The sequence below is a fragment of the Barbus barbus genome, assembly GCF_936440315.1.
Source record: "Barbus barbus genome assembly, chromosome: 14".
Classification (NCBI taxonomy): Eukaryota; Metazoa; Chordata; class Actinopteri; order Cypriniformes; family Cyprinidae; genus Barbus; species Barbus barbus.
Genome location: NC_136742.1, coordinates 27,601,139 through 27,615,168, shown reverse-complemented (window position 1 = coordinate 27,615,168; position 14,030 = coordinate 27,601,139). Strand labels below are relative to the sequence as shown.

Below are 14,030 nucleotides of genomic sequence, written 5' to 3'. Positions count from 1 at the left end.
TCAATGCAGCTGTGTTGCTTATTTTGTTGTGAAACTGTTCAAAAAAGTTCAAAAGAACAACATTTATTTGAAAGAGATATATTGTAACATTATAAATATCTTTACTGACACTTTTGATCAATTTAATGTGTCCTTGCTAAATTAAAGACTTAATTAGTTTTTTTAAAAGTGACCCTAAACTTTTAAATGGTAATGTATATTTTTCTGGTGTTTTTGGAAATGTTTAATCAGAATGTGTAATTATTTAAGCTATTGCAAGTTATTGACAGCCAAATGTCTGTTGCAAGTCCTATCTTATATTTTGTTTTGTTTGTTTCTTATTGAATATTCTGTTTCACTTGAAAATGCTCTTATTACTAGAGGTAATATCAACAGCAATTCACATAGACTTCAAATGAAGCTCCTCCAAATAACATTCAAAAGTTTCTTCTTTGGTGATTTAGCAAGCACGTTCTTACCCAAGGTGAATAGATGCCATAAAACGATAATTGAGTTTCACAGTTTCCCCTGATGAAGTGTATGGCTAAATGTGATGTTGGTTGTCCTTGACTCTGTTTTTCGTGTTCGCAGGGCCCCCATGGGTGCCTCCAGTGGTGGCGGCCAGTCAGCCCAGCCTACTGGCCCATTCGTACGGGATGCCTCAGCCGCCCGCCTACAGCCAAGGAGTGTCCGTCCAGTCTCCTGTCATCGGCGTGACCCCAGCCATCCAGACCCCCGTCCCACCGCACCATCCGCTCATGACCACCCACTTCCAGCTTCCTCCCATCTCCTCCCAACCGCCCGGCAGCCTGGTCCTCAACCTACAGAACCAGTCGCCCTACGCCACCAGCCAGCCGCCAATCACCCTGTCGCCCCTGACGACGGCCGGCCAGGTAGTTCACCCTGCCCCTCAGAGTGTGGTGGGAAATGGTCACATGACGCACCCGCTCATACAGCCGCCCGCCTTGCCTTCCGCGGCGCTGCCGCTAACGAACGGCCAGGCGACAACTCAGCCGGCCTCGGCCAATCAGGAAAGTCCGAACGGGCTTCAGATGCTCCGTACGGTCGGAATGGGGAAGTACGAGTTCACCGACCTGAGTCATCCAAAAGGTAAGCAGTTCCCTTAGCTTGTGCATTTGCGACTAACAAAGGATGTCTTGATGTATCTTTTTCAAGGAAACTGACCGCAGGCGTGTCAGCTAGACGTTGTTAAAACCTGCTGAGTAACAGCCGGCAGTGTAAACGCATCTCCAATGTCGTGGATTCAGTCCTGAAACAACTGTCACATAAGCAGGCCTATTCCTCGCAAACATTTACGCCGGTTCCTGAGCGTCTCCTGCTGTGAATTCTTGACGGTTTTCAAGGCTGTAAATCGTTGTTTGTACAAGATAACCTTGGACGAGACTCTGTCAGTCCAGAAACAGATGTTGTGTATTCCCTGAGCAATTTTCACATTTAATGAAGCTTTTAATCTAGGTTTAGATTGGCTTTCTAAGCTCATTTGATTTTTTTTATGAGCTCTATAAAATGAGTGCAATTTACTTTCCACATCGATGCAACTTGCAATTGTCTCTTAAGATGCAAAAGAGACAATTACATTAGACTTGAATGCATTTTTTAAATGTAACTGCTTAAAGCACAGTTAAAGCAGTGACAATGAAGCCGGTTTGGCTCTCATGTCGTGAAAACTAAAGTAGACTAATGTGCCATGTGAAAGGCTCCACTTACATAATAATGCATTCCAAATGGTTTATTTCTCTATAAATTAAGTCTTATTCATGTCAGTCATAGCAAATGTTTATTTTTATAGTCTTCCCTGTTGAAAAACAACAGCAATTTAAGATGATTTGTTGGTTTAAGCTGGTTTACGTTGGTCTAGCCAGTCTTTCAGACTGACCAACCCAACAAAACTGGCCAAAACTGCTATAAACCATCAGGTTAGTTAGACCAACCTAGCTAAGACCAGCAAGCCTCCTAAGACAGATTTAAGCAGTTTTTGTAAGCATGTTTTTTTTTATGATACAATTATATAAGATTTTATTTTATTTTTAATTTAATTTTTTTATGTGTCCTCTGCTCACCAAGTCTGCATTTATTTGATCAAAAATATAGTAAAACAGTAATATTGTGAAATATTATTGTAATTTAAAATAACAATTTTCTATCTAAATATATTTTAAATTGTAATTTATTCCTGGGATGCAAAGCTGAATTTTCATTATCATTACTGCAGTCTTCAGTGTCACACAATCCTTCAGAAATCATTCTAATACACTGATTTGCTGCTCAAGAAACATTTATTGTTATTATCAGTGTTGAAAAGTTAAGTGCTGCATTTTTGGGGAAACGGTGATAAAAAAAATTCAGGATTCTTTGATGAATTGAAAGTTTAATAGAACAGCATTTATGTGAATAGAAATCTTTCGTAGCATTATAATTGTCATTGATTTAATGGATCCTTGCTTAATAAAAGTGTTTTAAAAAATCTTACTGACCCCAAACCTTGAACAGCAGTGTATGACTTTGGTGGTTATCTGTTTCCCAGCTCAATGAATTCCCTTTGCTTTGTTAATTAGCTAAAAACGGTCTGGTTCTCTTGACTTTGATGGTTGGCTGATTTATTCACTCACACGTTTCACCTTCTTGTTGACCAAATTAGCACATCGGCGCACTTTAGATCTAAGATCTGGTTGACAGAGAACTTGGGTCCCCTGGCGTTTTTAGCTCTGTTTCCTGCTGCTACATCCCTTTAAAGAAGCGCAGATCCTTCATGGGTCAGCACACACCAGCAGTAGCGTGAAGAGTGTGGCCTTCTCTCTTAATACAGCTGCGTTGTGCTTAAGTTCAGTGGGCAAGGTTAGCAGCAGCGTGAGAGCGCTCCCCGTCTGGCCTCTATCTGCGCTAACATAGGTCTGGAGGTCCTTCTTTGCGCTCATGGCTGTTTTTAGAGAAGGAACAGGTTCCTGTCAAATAATGCTGAGCGTGGATTGCTTTCTAGGAGCACTTTGGACAGTCTGTTCCTCCCGATGGATCATGCGGGTTCATTTGACCAATTTGGGTTGATTTGGGTTTGTTTGGCTGTTGTACAGTTGAGAAACTGCCTCAGCTTCAGTCCATTCACTGACCATCTTTGTGCATATTACACTCAAAATTGCAATAGCTAGAAGAAAATCAGTGATGTAATTGCCTAGTATTATATATTTATATTTATGTATTTATTTTTTTATTTTTTAAATGGTATGAACCGTTATCATTCATAGTATTTTATTATTAACTGTTATGACTGTTATGACTCCAGAAATCTGTTTTTTAAAGATTTGTTTGGAAAATGTACTGCTTAGTGTTTTCACTATTAGATTAACCTTCTGTGCAAAGCACTTTGCATTTAGTAGAATATAAGCTTATACACAGAAGGTGCTCAGTGATATTAAAGGAAGGGAAGTGCTGTTATATCCATTGACAAATGAGTGATGCTACATTTTATCATTCGTTCACATCCATTTAATCCATGGCACAAAAATAAAAGTCTGGCAGAGAAGGACTCATTAGTGTAAAATGCAGTATGCACTTCTATCTTCTATGTGGCTTTTTCATTAGAACTGATTTTCTCTAGGTCATACAGCATTTCTCATTTCATCTGAAAGGTAATCAAATGTCTCTGGCCATGAATCTGTTTCTGCATCGTTTTTGATTGAAGATTGATTTGATTGAATTTGTCATTGTAGTTTAATGATTAGTTGAAATCTTTAACATATTCTTCTTCAAAAGTGATGAAATGAATCTTCAAGGAGTCAGGAAATTCTAGGCTGCCCAAGGGTTGTTTCAGAACCATTGAGCTGATTTATATTGTTCCGAGTGTCTTATCAGCATAAAAATACAGCTTTGAGATTGCAATGGGGGTGTAAAGTCTGTGCCAGTGACATGTGGTGTTTAAGGCCGACAGCTGTTTTCGGGAAAGACGCCAGTGGCGCTGCTCTGTCACACTCAGAAGGGAAGACACGCTTCAGAAATATATTGTTGCTCAATGAGCAGTTGCCTAAAAACACTATATTTCGCAACAGAACAAGACAGGTTGAAGACTGAGCCCATATTTTTAGACTTGTGAGACGTTGGCCCCCGATTGTCACCAAAACCGACCTGAATATCTCATCTGATCAAGGAGAGCTGGTTCCTTGGTGCCAACATGTTGGCTGCGGTTTTCTCAAACACTTGAGATGGGAACCTCTGTAAAATTCAGTGCGCAGCAGAGGGTTTTTTGACGAGGGATTTTTGCCGGCAACAGAATTCAGAAGTAAAAGGATTATGTTGTATCACAGGCACATACAGCACAATCGCACAAACATTCACACACAAACAGATTTGACTCACTCGTTGGGTTTGAAATGGCAATTTATTAACGCATTGCATCATGAAATCACGTGCAGCGTGTAGGTGTGTGTTTGGGATATGTGTATTCAGAATCGACTAGTCAGTGGGTTGTCTGAATGACTAGTCGGCCTTAATTAACCTAGTTTAGAGTCATTTAACCAATGAGTCATATTTTCTGGAAACAATATATTATACAAAACCCACTCTTGTATTAAAAATAGTTAAACGGAGCCTAAAAAATTGAAACAGAGCAGTCTGTTGTCGAGAGCAATTGGATTTGAAACTTTCTTCAATATTGCAGTGGCGTTTTAAAGCATAGGAATTTAAATATATAATAATAAAATAACAATATTAAATAATATAGTAATTGTTGTCGTCATTATCACCTGTCAATAGTATTGTTATCCGAGAGCGCGCGTCCGCTTTTGTGTGAGAGCAAAGGAAATCCGCGTGCGAGCAGGGAGATTCACGCTCGCGCATTATATTAATCTACTTTCACGCTACAAAAATGCACTCTCGACATTTGGCAGTAAAATAACGCCATACTATCAAATGTGCATTTCTAAGAGACAAAAAAGGTGATATTATTATTATTATTATTAATATGATCAGGCAACCCAAACCTGTTTCTTGATTTGACACGATATCACTCGTTAGAACATGCAGAAACTAATAAATATTTTTTTCTAATTAGATTTTTATTTTGTTAAGGAAAATCAATGGTCTAGTTTCTACAACTTTCAATTTGGAGCAAAAATCTGGCTTTAAACTTGAAAGAAATAAAGATTTGACAATTATCGATATCGACTGATATGAAAAATATTTTTTTAGCCATATCGCCCATCCCTAATATATATATAATACATTTAAAAACATGATATGTGTTTTATATTACTGATGTTGACCTCACGGATCAAGTTGGTTGGAGTTTTCGTAGTGTGTTTGTATGATTCACCGTCAGAAAGCTCATCCAGCATTCCCAGCAATGCCATTTTCCACATCCAAGTGACATTAGTACAGCAACTTTGATCTGTTTGCTTGGAAATGACAGTCGTGTTATTCAGCGCAGTTCAGACTCCCCATGAGTCCCGTCTTGGGGAATGAGTCGAGACAAGCTACTGGGCCGTTGACATGGAGGCAAACACAGGCTCTTTGCAGGACTCCTTGTCTCATTAAGACAGAGCGGCCTCAGGCCATGCGTCATACGCCCTGCTCCCAGAGCCACACGTGGAGAAATGAAGCTGCGGATCACAGCCTGAGCGCGCTTCTCCTCACGTTATAAATGAACGCGCATCCATGTTAATGAGCAGGGATTTGAGGAACGATGCCATAACTCTGCGGGGATAAGCGCGTGATGGATCATGCAACCTAAGATATCGAAAAATCGATCCAGAGTAGCGTAATGTTCTCTTTGTTGTGCTCACAAAATCCACCACATCTCTTGACGGCAACCGGAATATGTTTTTTTTTTTCTTCAGATAGAGAGCTTAACAGTCGGGTTCTGGAAGTAAAAACTCCATAGGGAAATGGATTTTCAACAATAACTGATAAACCTTTACAGACAGACCTTTTGTGAGCTCTGAGGTTATTAATCAGTGGTATATGCTTTGTTGAAGCATTTGTATGCATAAATGTTATGTATTTTTAAAATAAATGTAATAAAATGATGCTGTATATAAATTCCACCAGTCAATCGCACCAAAAATATTTAGCCCCGCCCACTTTACCAATCTTTGTCACTATCCTTTAAACCAATAGGTTTTACCCATTTAATCAGCAAAAAGATTTAATAATTTAAAATATAATAAAATTGGGTATGATCAAACTTTCTTTTATATATTTTAATAAGTACAGGTCAGAATAAATAGTTGTTTCATTTTTAGATAAATATATATGTTATGCTAAATGATGATTTCACCCATACTTTGAAAATTTTAAGTTATTTGAAATATTAAAATAGCAACAGGACAGGATATAGATAATAAAAGAATAATAAACAAATATACAAATGTACAAAATAGCAAAAACACAATATATAATATAGATAATTATGTGTGCACAGGTCTGATATGTGCAAATTTGAAATGAAAAAATAAGTATGTGTGGTGAATAAATAATGCATAATAGTGTTGTGTGTTCCACGTTTAAAGTCAAATGTTCATGAGCTGGATTGCCTGAGGGAAGAAACTGTTTCTGTGTCTGGTTGTTCTGGTGCTCAGAGCTCTGGATAAGTACAGTTCTTGGAGAGTAGGGAGGGTTGTACCAATGATTCGCTCAGCAGTCCGGATTACCCTCCGTAATCTTCTGAGGTCAGATTTGGTAGCTGAGCTGAACCAGACGGTTATTGAAGTGCAGAGGACGGATTCAATGATGGTGGAGTAGAACTGTTTCAGCAGCTCCTGTGGCAGGTTGAACTTCCTCAGCTGGTGAAGGAAGTACAGCCTCTGCTGGGCCTTTTTCACAATGGACTCAATGTGACTGTCCCACTTCAGGTCCAGAGAAATTGTGGTGCCGAGGAGTCTGAATGACGCAACTACAGTCACAGTGCCGTTCATGATGGTGAGTGGGGGGGAGCAGGGGGATTCTCCTGAAGTCCACGATCATCTCCACAGTTTTGAGCGTGTTAAGCTCCAGGTTGTTAAGACTGCACCAGACAGCCAGCTCCTTAACCTACTGTCTGTAGGCAGACTCGTCACCGTCCTGGATGAAGCCGATCAGTGTGGTGTTGTCTGCAAACTTCAGGAGCTTGACAGAGGGGACTTTAGATGTGCAGTCGTTCGTGTAGAGGGAGAAGAGCAGTGGGGAGAAAATGCAGCCCTGAGGAGCTCCAGTGCTGATGGTGCGGGTGCTGGATGAGAATTTTCCCAGCCTCACTAGCTGCTGCCTGTTTGTCAGGAAGCTGGTGATACACTGACAGATGGAAGTGGGGACGGAGAGCTGTGTGAGTTTATTCTGAAGGGTGTCCGGGATGATGGTGTTAAAAGCGGAGCTGAAGTCTACAAACAGGATCCTCACATAAGTCCCTGGTCTGTCCAGATGCTGCAGGATGAAGTGCAGTCCCATGTTGACTGCATAATCCACAGACCTGTTTGCTCTGTAGGCAAACTGCAGGGGTTCCAGTAAGGGTCCGGTGTGCCAAAACCAGTCTTTCAAATGATTTCATGGCCACAGACGTTAGAGCCACAGGTCTGTAGTCATTAAGTCCAGTAATTTTGGGTTTCTTTGGGACGGGGATGATGGTAGAGCGTTTGAAGCATGAGGGGACTTCGCACAGCTCCAGTGATCTGTTGACGATCTGTGTGAAGATGGGGGCCAGCTGGTCAGCACAGGTTTTTAGGCAGGCTGGTGACACACTGTCTTTGCCTGGCGCTTTCCTTCTTTTGTTCTTACTGAAGACCTGGCGCACGTCGTCTTCACTTATCTGCAGTGCAGGTGTGGGGTAGAGGGGGGTTGCAGGAGGTGTGAATGGTGTTTTTTCAAACCTGCAATAGAACTCATTCAGGTCATCTGCCAGTTGTTGATTCTGCAGAGTGCTGGGGGATGGTGTCTTGTAACTGGTGATATCTTTCATACCTTTCCACACTGAAGCAGGATCACTAGAAGAGAATTTGTTCCATAGCTTGCCAGAATAATTCTTCTTTGTCACTCTGATCTCCTTTTCCAGTGTGTATTTGGTTTATACAAGACTTTATCCCCCTTTCTGTAAGCATCTTCTTTGGCCTGACGGAGCTGTCTGAGTTTTGCAGTGAACCATGGTTTGTCGTTGTTGTAAGTTAGATGAGTCTTGGTAGGAATGCACATATCCTCACAGAAACTGATATAAGATGTTACAGTCTCTGTGAACGCGTCCAGATCGGTGGCAGCAGTTTCAAAAACAGTCCAATCAGTGAGAGAGAAACAGGCTTGTAAATCCTGCTGTGCTTCATTAGTCCATATTTTAACAGTTCTTAATACAGGTTTAGCAGATTTAAGTGTCTGCCTGTTGGTCGGAATAAGATGAACCAAACAGTGATCAGTCCTAAAGCTGCTCGTGGGACAGAGTTATATGCGTCCTTTATTGCTGTGTAACAGTGATCCAATATATTACTGTCTCTGGTGGGACATGTGATGTGGTGTCTGTATTTTGGCAGTTCGTGGGAGAGATTTGCTTTATTAAAGTCCCCGAGAATGATTAAAACAGAGTCTGGGTGTTTTTGTTCGGTGTCGGTGATCTGATCAGCGAGTTTCTGTAAAGCTGAGCTCACGTGCGCTTGCGGTGGACTGTAGACACTCACGAGAATGATTGAACAAATCTCCCGTGTTTGAAAAATCCTTGTTTGTCCGGGAGAGCAGGAGTTAGTCCGTTTTGTTGGGTAGAGAGCAGAGATTCACTAGATGGATGCTAGGCAACGCCATTTGAAATCCGCGCTTCACAAGCGCGCCGGCTCGCTTCCCCCGTCTGCGCGTCCTGAAGCATTTGACCAGAGCTACGGCTCCGCCGACTACAATGTCCAGCAAAACGTCTGAATAATCAAAATCCTGTAAAAGATTTTGTGGTGTGTTCTGCTGAATGTTCAGCAGGTCATCCCTGGTAAAACTGATCATGTTTGAGGAACAAAAAACAGGAAAAAGAAACAAAAACAGTACAAACACTGAAGAGCAAAGCACTGTTAGCTGCCATCTGCGGCACCTTTTTTCATCTTAGATCTATTTGAAATATTATAAATAAATAATACATACATACATACTGTACATACATACATAAATATGGCAACAACAAAAAAATTGGCAAACAAAGTTAAAATATATATTTCCTATAAATAGAATCAGCAAGTTAAAGTGAATATTGTTTTTGCCATCATTTTTAATTTATGAGTAAAAAAGAATGGGGAAAATACTGGATTTATGTAATGCAGTTCGTCTGCCTATGCTATGAAGATATTTTGAGTGTGTGTGTGTGTGTGTGTGTATATATATATAATATGCATATTTTGGCAAAAAACTAAATGTAAATAAATAATAAATATTTTCTATAGATACATTCAAAAACTTTAAATGATTAATTATAAATTCTTCTATCATTTTTAATTTGATTGTCATTTGCAGCGCTTCATTGGATTGTAGTCCTCACTAAAGGCACTAAATTCACAGTCTTTTTGTCTTTTCATATACTTTTTTGGTTCTACTCAAATTTGTAATGTTATGATTCACAAGGAAATTCATGGATTCATGTTATGATTCATGGGAGAAATGCTTCCAGAGCCAGTTCCGCTCAAAAAATGGGGCGGACACTAAAGCACTCCGTTGTGTCTAGATGAAAGTAGATATGTAAAATGAGCCCCGTGTGCACATAAACACCTCCAGGAGTGTTCAGTGCTCTACAGCACACCAAATCCCATGATGCATCATTGTAAAGAGCCTGTGGTCTTAAAGCAAAGCTGCAGCTTTTGAGCTCACAAGTGCTCGGGATTGTTGTAGAAAACAGCACGAGAGTGTTGGAGCAGCGTTCCCCTGCCGTTCCAGACAAATGACCTATAATGGCATGGCTAGTTTTGGCTGTTCAATTAGGAAACTAATCAGTTTAGACAGATGATTAACACTGCGATACAAGAGCCACCCCAGGAGCGTCCCGCTTTGACTCAGACTCTGCTGCTGCTTCTGTCTTTTGCATATGCACTTGTGCATTTGTGTGCATTTATTAAAATATTGCTGCCATTGTGTCTCCTAATTACAAGCTTATCTGGAAGCTGTGCTGCAAGTTTCAGACATTTTAATGAGCGTGTTTATTTGTGTCCTTAATAGCTGTTTTTTTTACTGTGCTGTCTTAACTGATAATCTGGAATAATAAGGTCGATTCAAGCGTTGCGTTTATCTGAAACAAATACTGGTGGCAGTGAAATTAGGATCCTTATTAGTTTTATTTACTCATGTTATTTACACATACAATTATATACAGTGTCTTCTGAAACTATTTGGATGCTTAAGACACATAGAAATGTTTAAATGGAATTGGATTAGATAACAATACATCAAACTACATTGTAAAAAAAAAAAAAGTTTAAGGCTTTTTTGAGAAAACCAGCTTCAGCAGATTTTTGAGTTTTCTCAACTTATTTTTTAGGAAATTTCGGAGTTCACACCAGACGTGAGCGTCGCAAAAAAATACTATAAAAATCATTATAATCAGTGATGCTGTCTACACTGGATGCTGCGCGGTTCGACACACATCCCTGACAGAAAACTGCTGCCGCATTCTATTTATGACGTGCTGACACAAATTTCAAATGATTTTCAATGGTCGCTTTATCGCGTCCAGTGTAGACAGACTTTAGCTTTTGCGGTGTAAACGTGGTGTTACTAACCTATCGAGAAGAACCAAAGCAACCTCAGCATCCGATTGCAGGCCTTCTGCTCCTTGAGTTCTCTCCAGCGCTGGAAAGCTGATCCGATATTTACACAGGTCCAACTTCTTGCCTTATCGTTCCGCAGACGTTTTCCTCTTTTGTTTTTTATCCGCCATCTCTATCTTTCTGTCGCTCGGCTCGGCTGTTCACTGAACGCCCCTTACTGCTGATTGGCTACAAGTTTATTTTGGTACTCGGCCCTGACTCAGTTTTCTAAAGTGTTTTTGAAAAATTACATACCCCACCTTTAATAAACAAAATTTATATTGACGCCAAAAACAGAACAGTTCACTGCTTTTTAGTTTTATATCATTTTAAAAATATATATAATAATTTATAGTAATTTAATCATCAATAAGCCCTTAAATGCTAAATATTATCACAAACAGTTTGGGGAAAAAAAAGTCTCATTTTATTTTTAGGCCCTGTAAAGGTATATGTTGTTGTTATGTTATTTATGATGTTATTTATATACATAATTCATAATTATAATTAATAAATGTTAATTATGTATACTTCAAAAAGTATTTGGATACTTAAGAGACTTAATGTTTGAATGTTATTGCATTAGATAACTACAGATCAAAATAAGAGTTTTTGTTTTGTGATTTTTGACAAGAAAAAGAAAACCCATCTCACTGCTTTTGATTTTTGTGTGTAATAAAAAATACAATTAATATAAAATTAAATTAAAAATATATAATAATATTGTCAAGAAGCCTTTGAAAGCTGAATGTTATCACAAATTTTTTTTTTTTTTTAAAAACGGCATGTCTCCTTTTAATTATAGGCCTACTTGAGAGTCAGACTTAGTCAAGTAGTATTAATACTGACCTATCATACAGTATCTAGTAATCATTCAGTGGAAGCACTTGTGTGTTATTCTCTTTTTACCCCTAAAATTTTTTTCTTAACCTGTTGTCATGGTGTCACACACACAGAGTCAGAAATTATAGTTTTATTGCGTGAAATTACAAGAAAGGTCCTAACGCTTTAAAGATGCCAACTTTACAACGTGACAGCAAATTAAGACTGTTTGACTGTCTGTCTGACTCTAGCTAAAAGCATATTGTTCTCTCATATCATCCCACAGGCAAGATTGGATTCCCCCAATTGCTGTATTTTTGGATATTTGCATGTTGGTTGACTGCACTAGTAAATCTGTGTGACTGTACAGCGAAATACTGCTGCTGCATTTGGCCTCAATAACATTTATTGCTATTCATGGGATCCGGAAGCCTTTTCCAGCAAACTCGTGGTGTTTAGGAGGATGAATGTGCTCTTTAAAATGTGAAGACGTCTGTTGTGGCTGCATCGTTATTCAGATTTTCTTCCAAAAAGATTGAATGAGTTTTATGTTTGATTGCGGATGCAACTTGCCGGCGTGTCATGATGGGGAAACATTCATATTTATCATATTTAAATTTTGCACGTTTCAGTAGCAAATTGTACACCTGTTTGTGAATGCCAAGCGGGTTGTTTAAAAGCGTAATGTTTGGGACTAGTCGTCTGATTGGTGAATGCAGGAAGCAATTTTGACATTTTGTAATCTGTCAATGGAAGGAAAATATCTGGTTTGTGATTATCTAGTGGTGTTGTTACTCCTTTGGCATTGGGTTAGCATGTGATGGTTTATGGGGGTCTGTGCTCACGTTAATAATTTAGCAAAAAAGATAAATTATGCATTCAACGTCCATTTGCTAAACCTTAAAATGACTCTGTATTTGCAATTAAAAGTCATGCATCTTTATTGCATGTGAATGGGGGCGTTTGGATGGAGGATGAAGTGGATGCTATTTACCTACTTCCCTAATCAGCATTGGTAGAAGGTGGAATGAAGATGAGACGGTTAATTGCAATTTCTGTGCTGTCTGCTGGTGGAGGCTGTGCTCTGATATCCAAATCAGAATGTATTACCAAAGATTTCATGTTCATGTTTCAAGGCTAAAATGAAGAAGTATTTAATGAGGTTTAATAGAAAGTTGAACAGCCTCAAATATTTCAGCTAGCGAGTGTTTTGTAGTGCGTTTTGAAGATGATGTGTTCATTTGGGCATGGGTTTATACAATATAATTTGTGTTAACATTTGTTTTTTAAAATGATCAAATAAAATAAACTTTCAAATTTGGATAAATTCTAAATAATGATAATCTTACATATTGATAATGTCATCAAAAATGCATTAAATGTTAATTTTTGTAAAGAAATTAAGTCTAATATATATATTTAAATATATATAATTTATATAAAGAAATTAAAACTTGTTCAGCAAGGACTCATTAAATTGATCAAAAGTCACAGTAAAGACTTGCATATGATTTCTATTTAATTGTTTCCACAAAAATATAAATCAGTACAAATGTTTTCAACCTTGATAATCAGCAAATCGGCATATTAGAATGATTTCTGAAAGATCATGTGACACCGAAGACTGGAGTAATGATGCTGAAAATTCAGCGTTTCATCACAGGAATAAATTACATTTTACAATATATTCACATAGACAACAGTTATTTTAAATTGTAATAATATTTCAAAATTTTCACTCTACTTTTGATCAAATAAATGCAGCCTTGGTGAGCATAAAAGACTTATTTTAAAAACTTTTGACTGGTAGTGTACAAAAAAAATATAAAGCAATCCCTGCTGAAAAGGTCACATATGCTGGTTAAAACTAGTTAGTGCTGGTTTAGTAAGAGACTAGCTGAACAAAAGTCAGTTGGGCGAGTAAATGATGACAGAAATGTGAGAAGCCTGCTGGGAAGCTTCACCCAAATAACGTACATATATTTTTCTGCATTTATTTTAGTAGTTACCGTTGTTGTGTGCGTAACTTGAACCATTGTGCCTGGACTGAATCATCTCTTTTGATGAAACTAGTCCATTTGCTATCTCAAAGAGGAGTACATAAAGTGGATTACGGGAGGATTTCGTGTGGACTCATCCCAATACTCTATATTGTAGTTACTAGAATAAAGAACAAAGACGAGCCCACGCCAAATCCTCTGATAATCCGGCTGCTTGTTATCGTAATTTCTGAAAGCAGGTGTAAATGCGAGCATGTCTACCGCTGCGGAGGAGCGAGGAGTCAATGCTAGATAATTATTTTGCCATCATCTATAGAGATGTATTTGGAGCTGGAGCGGAGGTTGGTGTGAGTCTCTTCTTATTATGGTTCTTAAGAAGGGAGCAGCCCTCTGTGAGCCATACATTACGTCCCCTGCAGTTAATATGCAGTCGACAGGAGAGCTCATTAAGATTGATCATTCGCCAACCGCCTCCTTCGTACCCAAACTCTGC

At 38.8% G+C, this 14,030-nt stretch overlaps 1 protein-coding gene across 1 annotated transcript in view; it reads left to right on the top strand.

Moving 5' to 3' along the window:
• Positions 1–14,030, top strand: part of LOC306880345 (kelch-like protein 29) — a 265,920-nt gene that overhangs the window by 144,374 nt on the left and 107,516 nt on the right. The window contains exon 5 of the mRNA XM_079433828.1: positions 571–1,089. Coding sequence (XP_079289954.1) covers positions 571–1,089 — 519 coding nt within the window. The remainder of the gene's footprint in view (positions 1–570; positions 1,090–14,030) is intronic.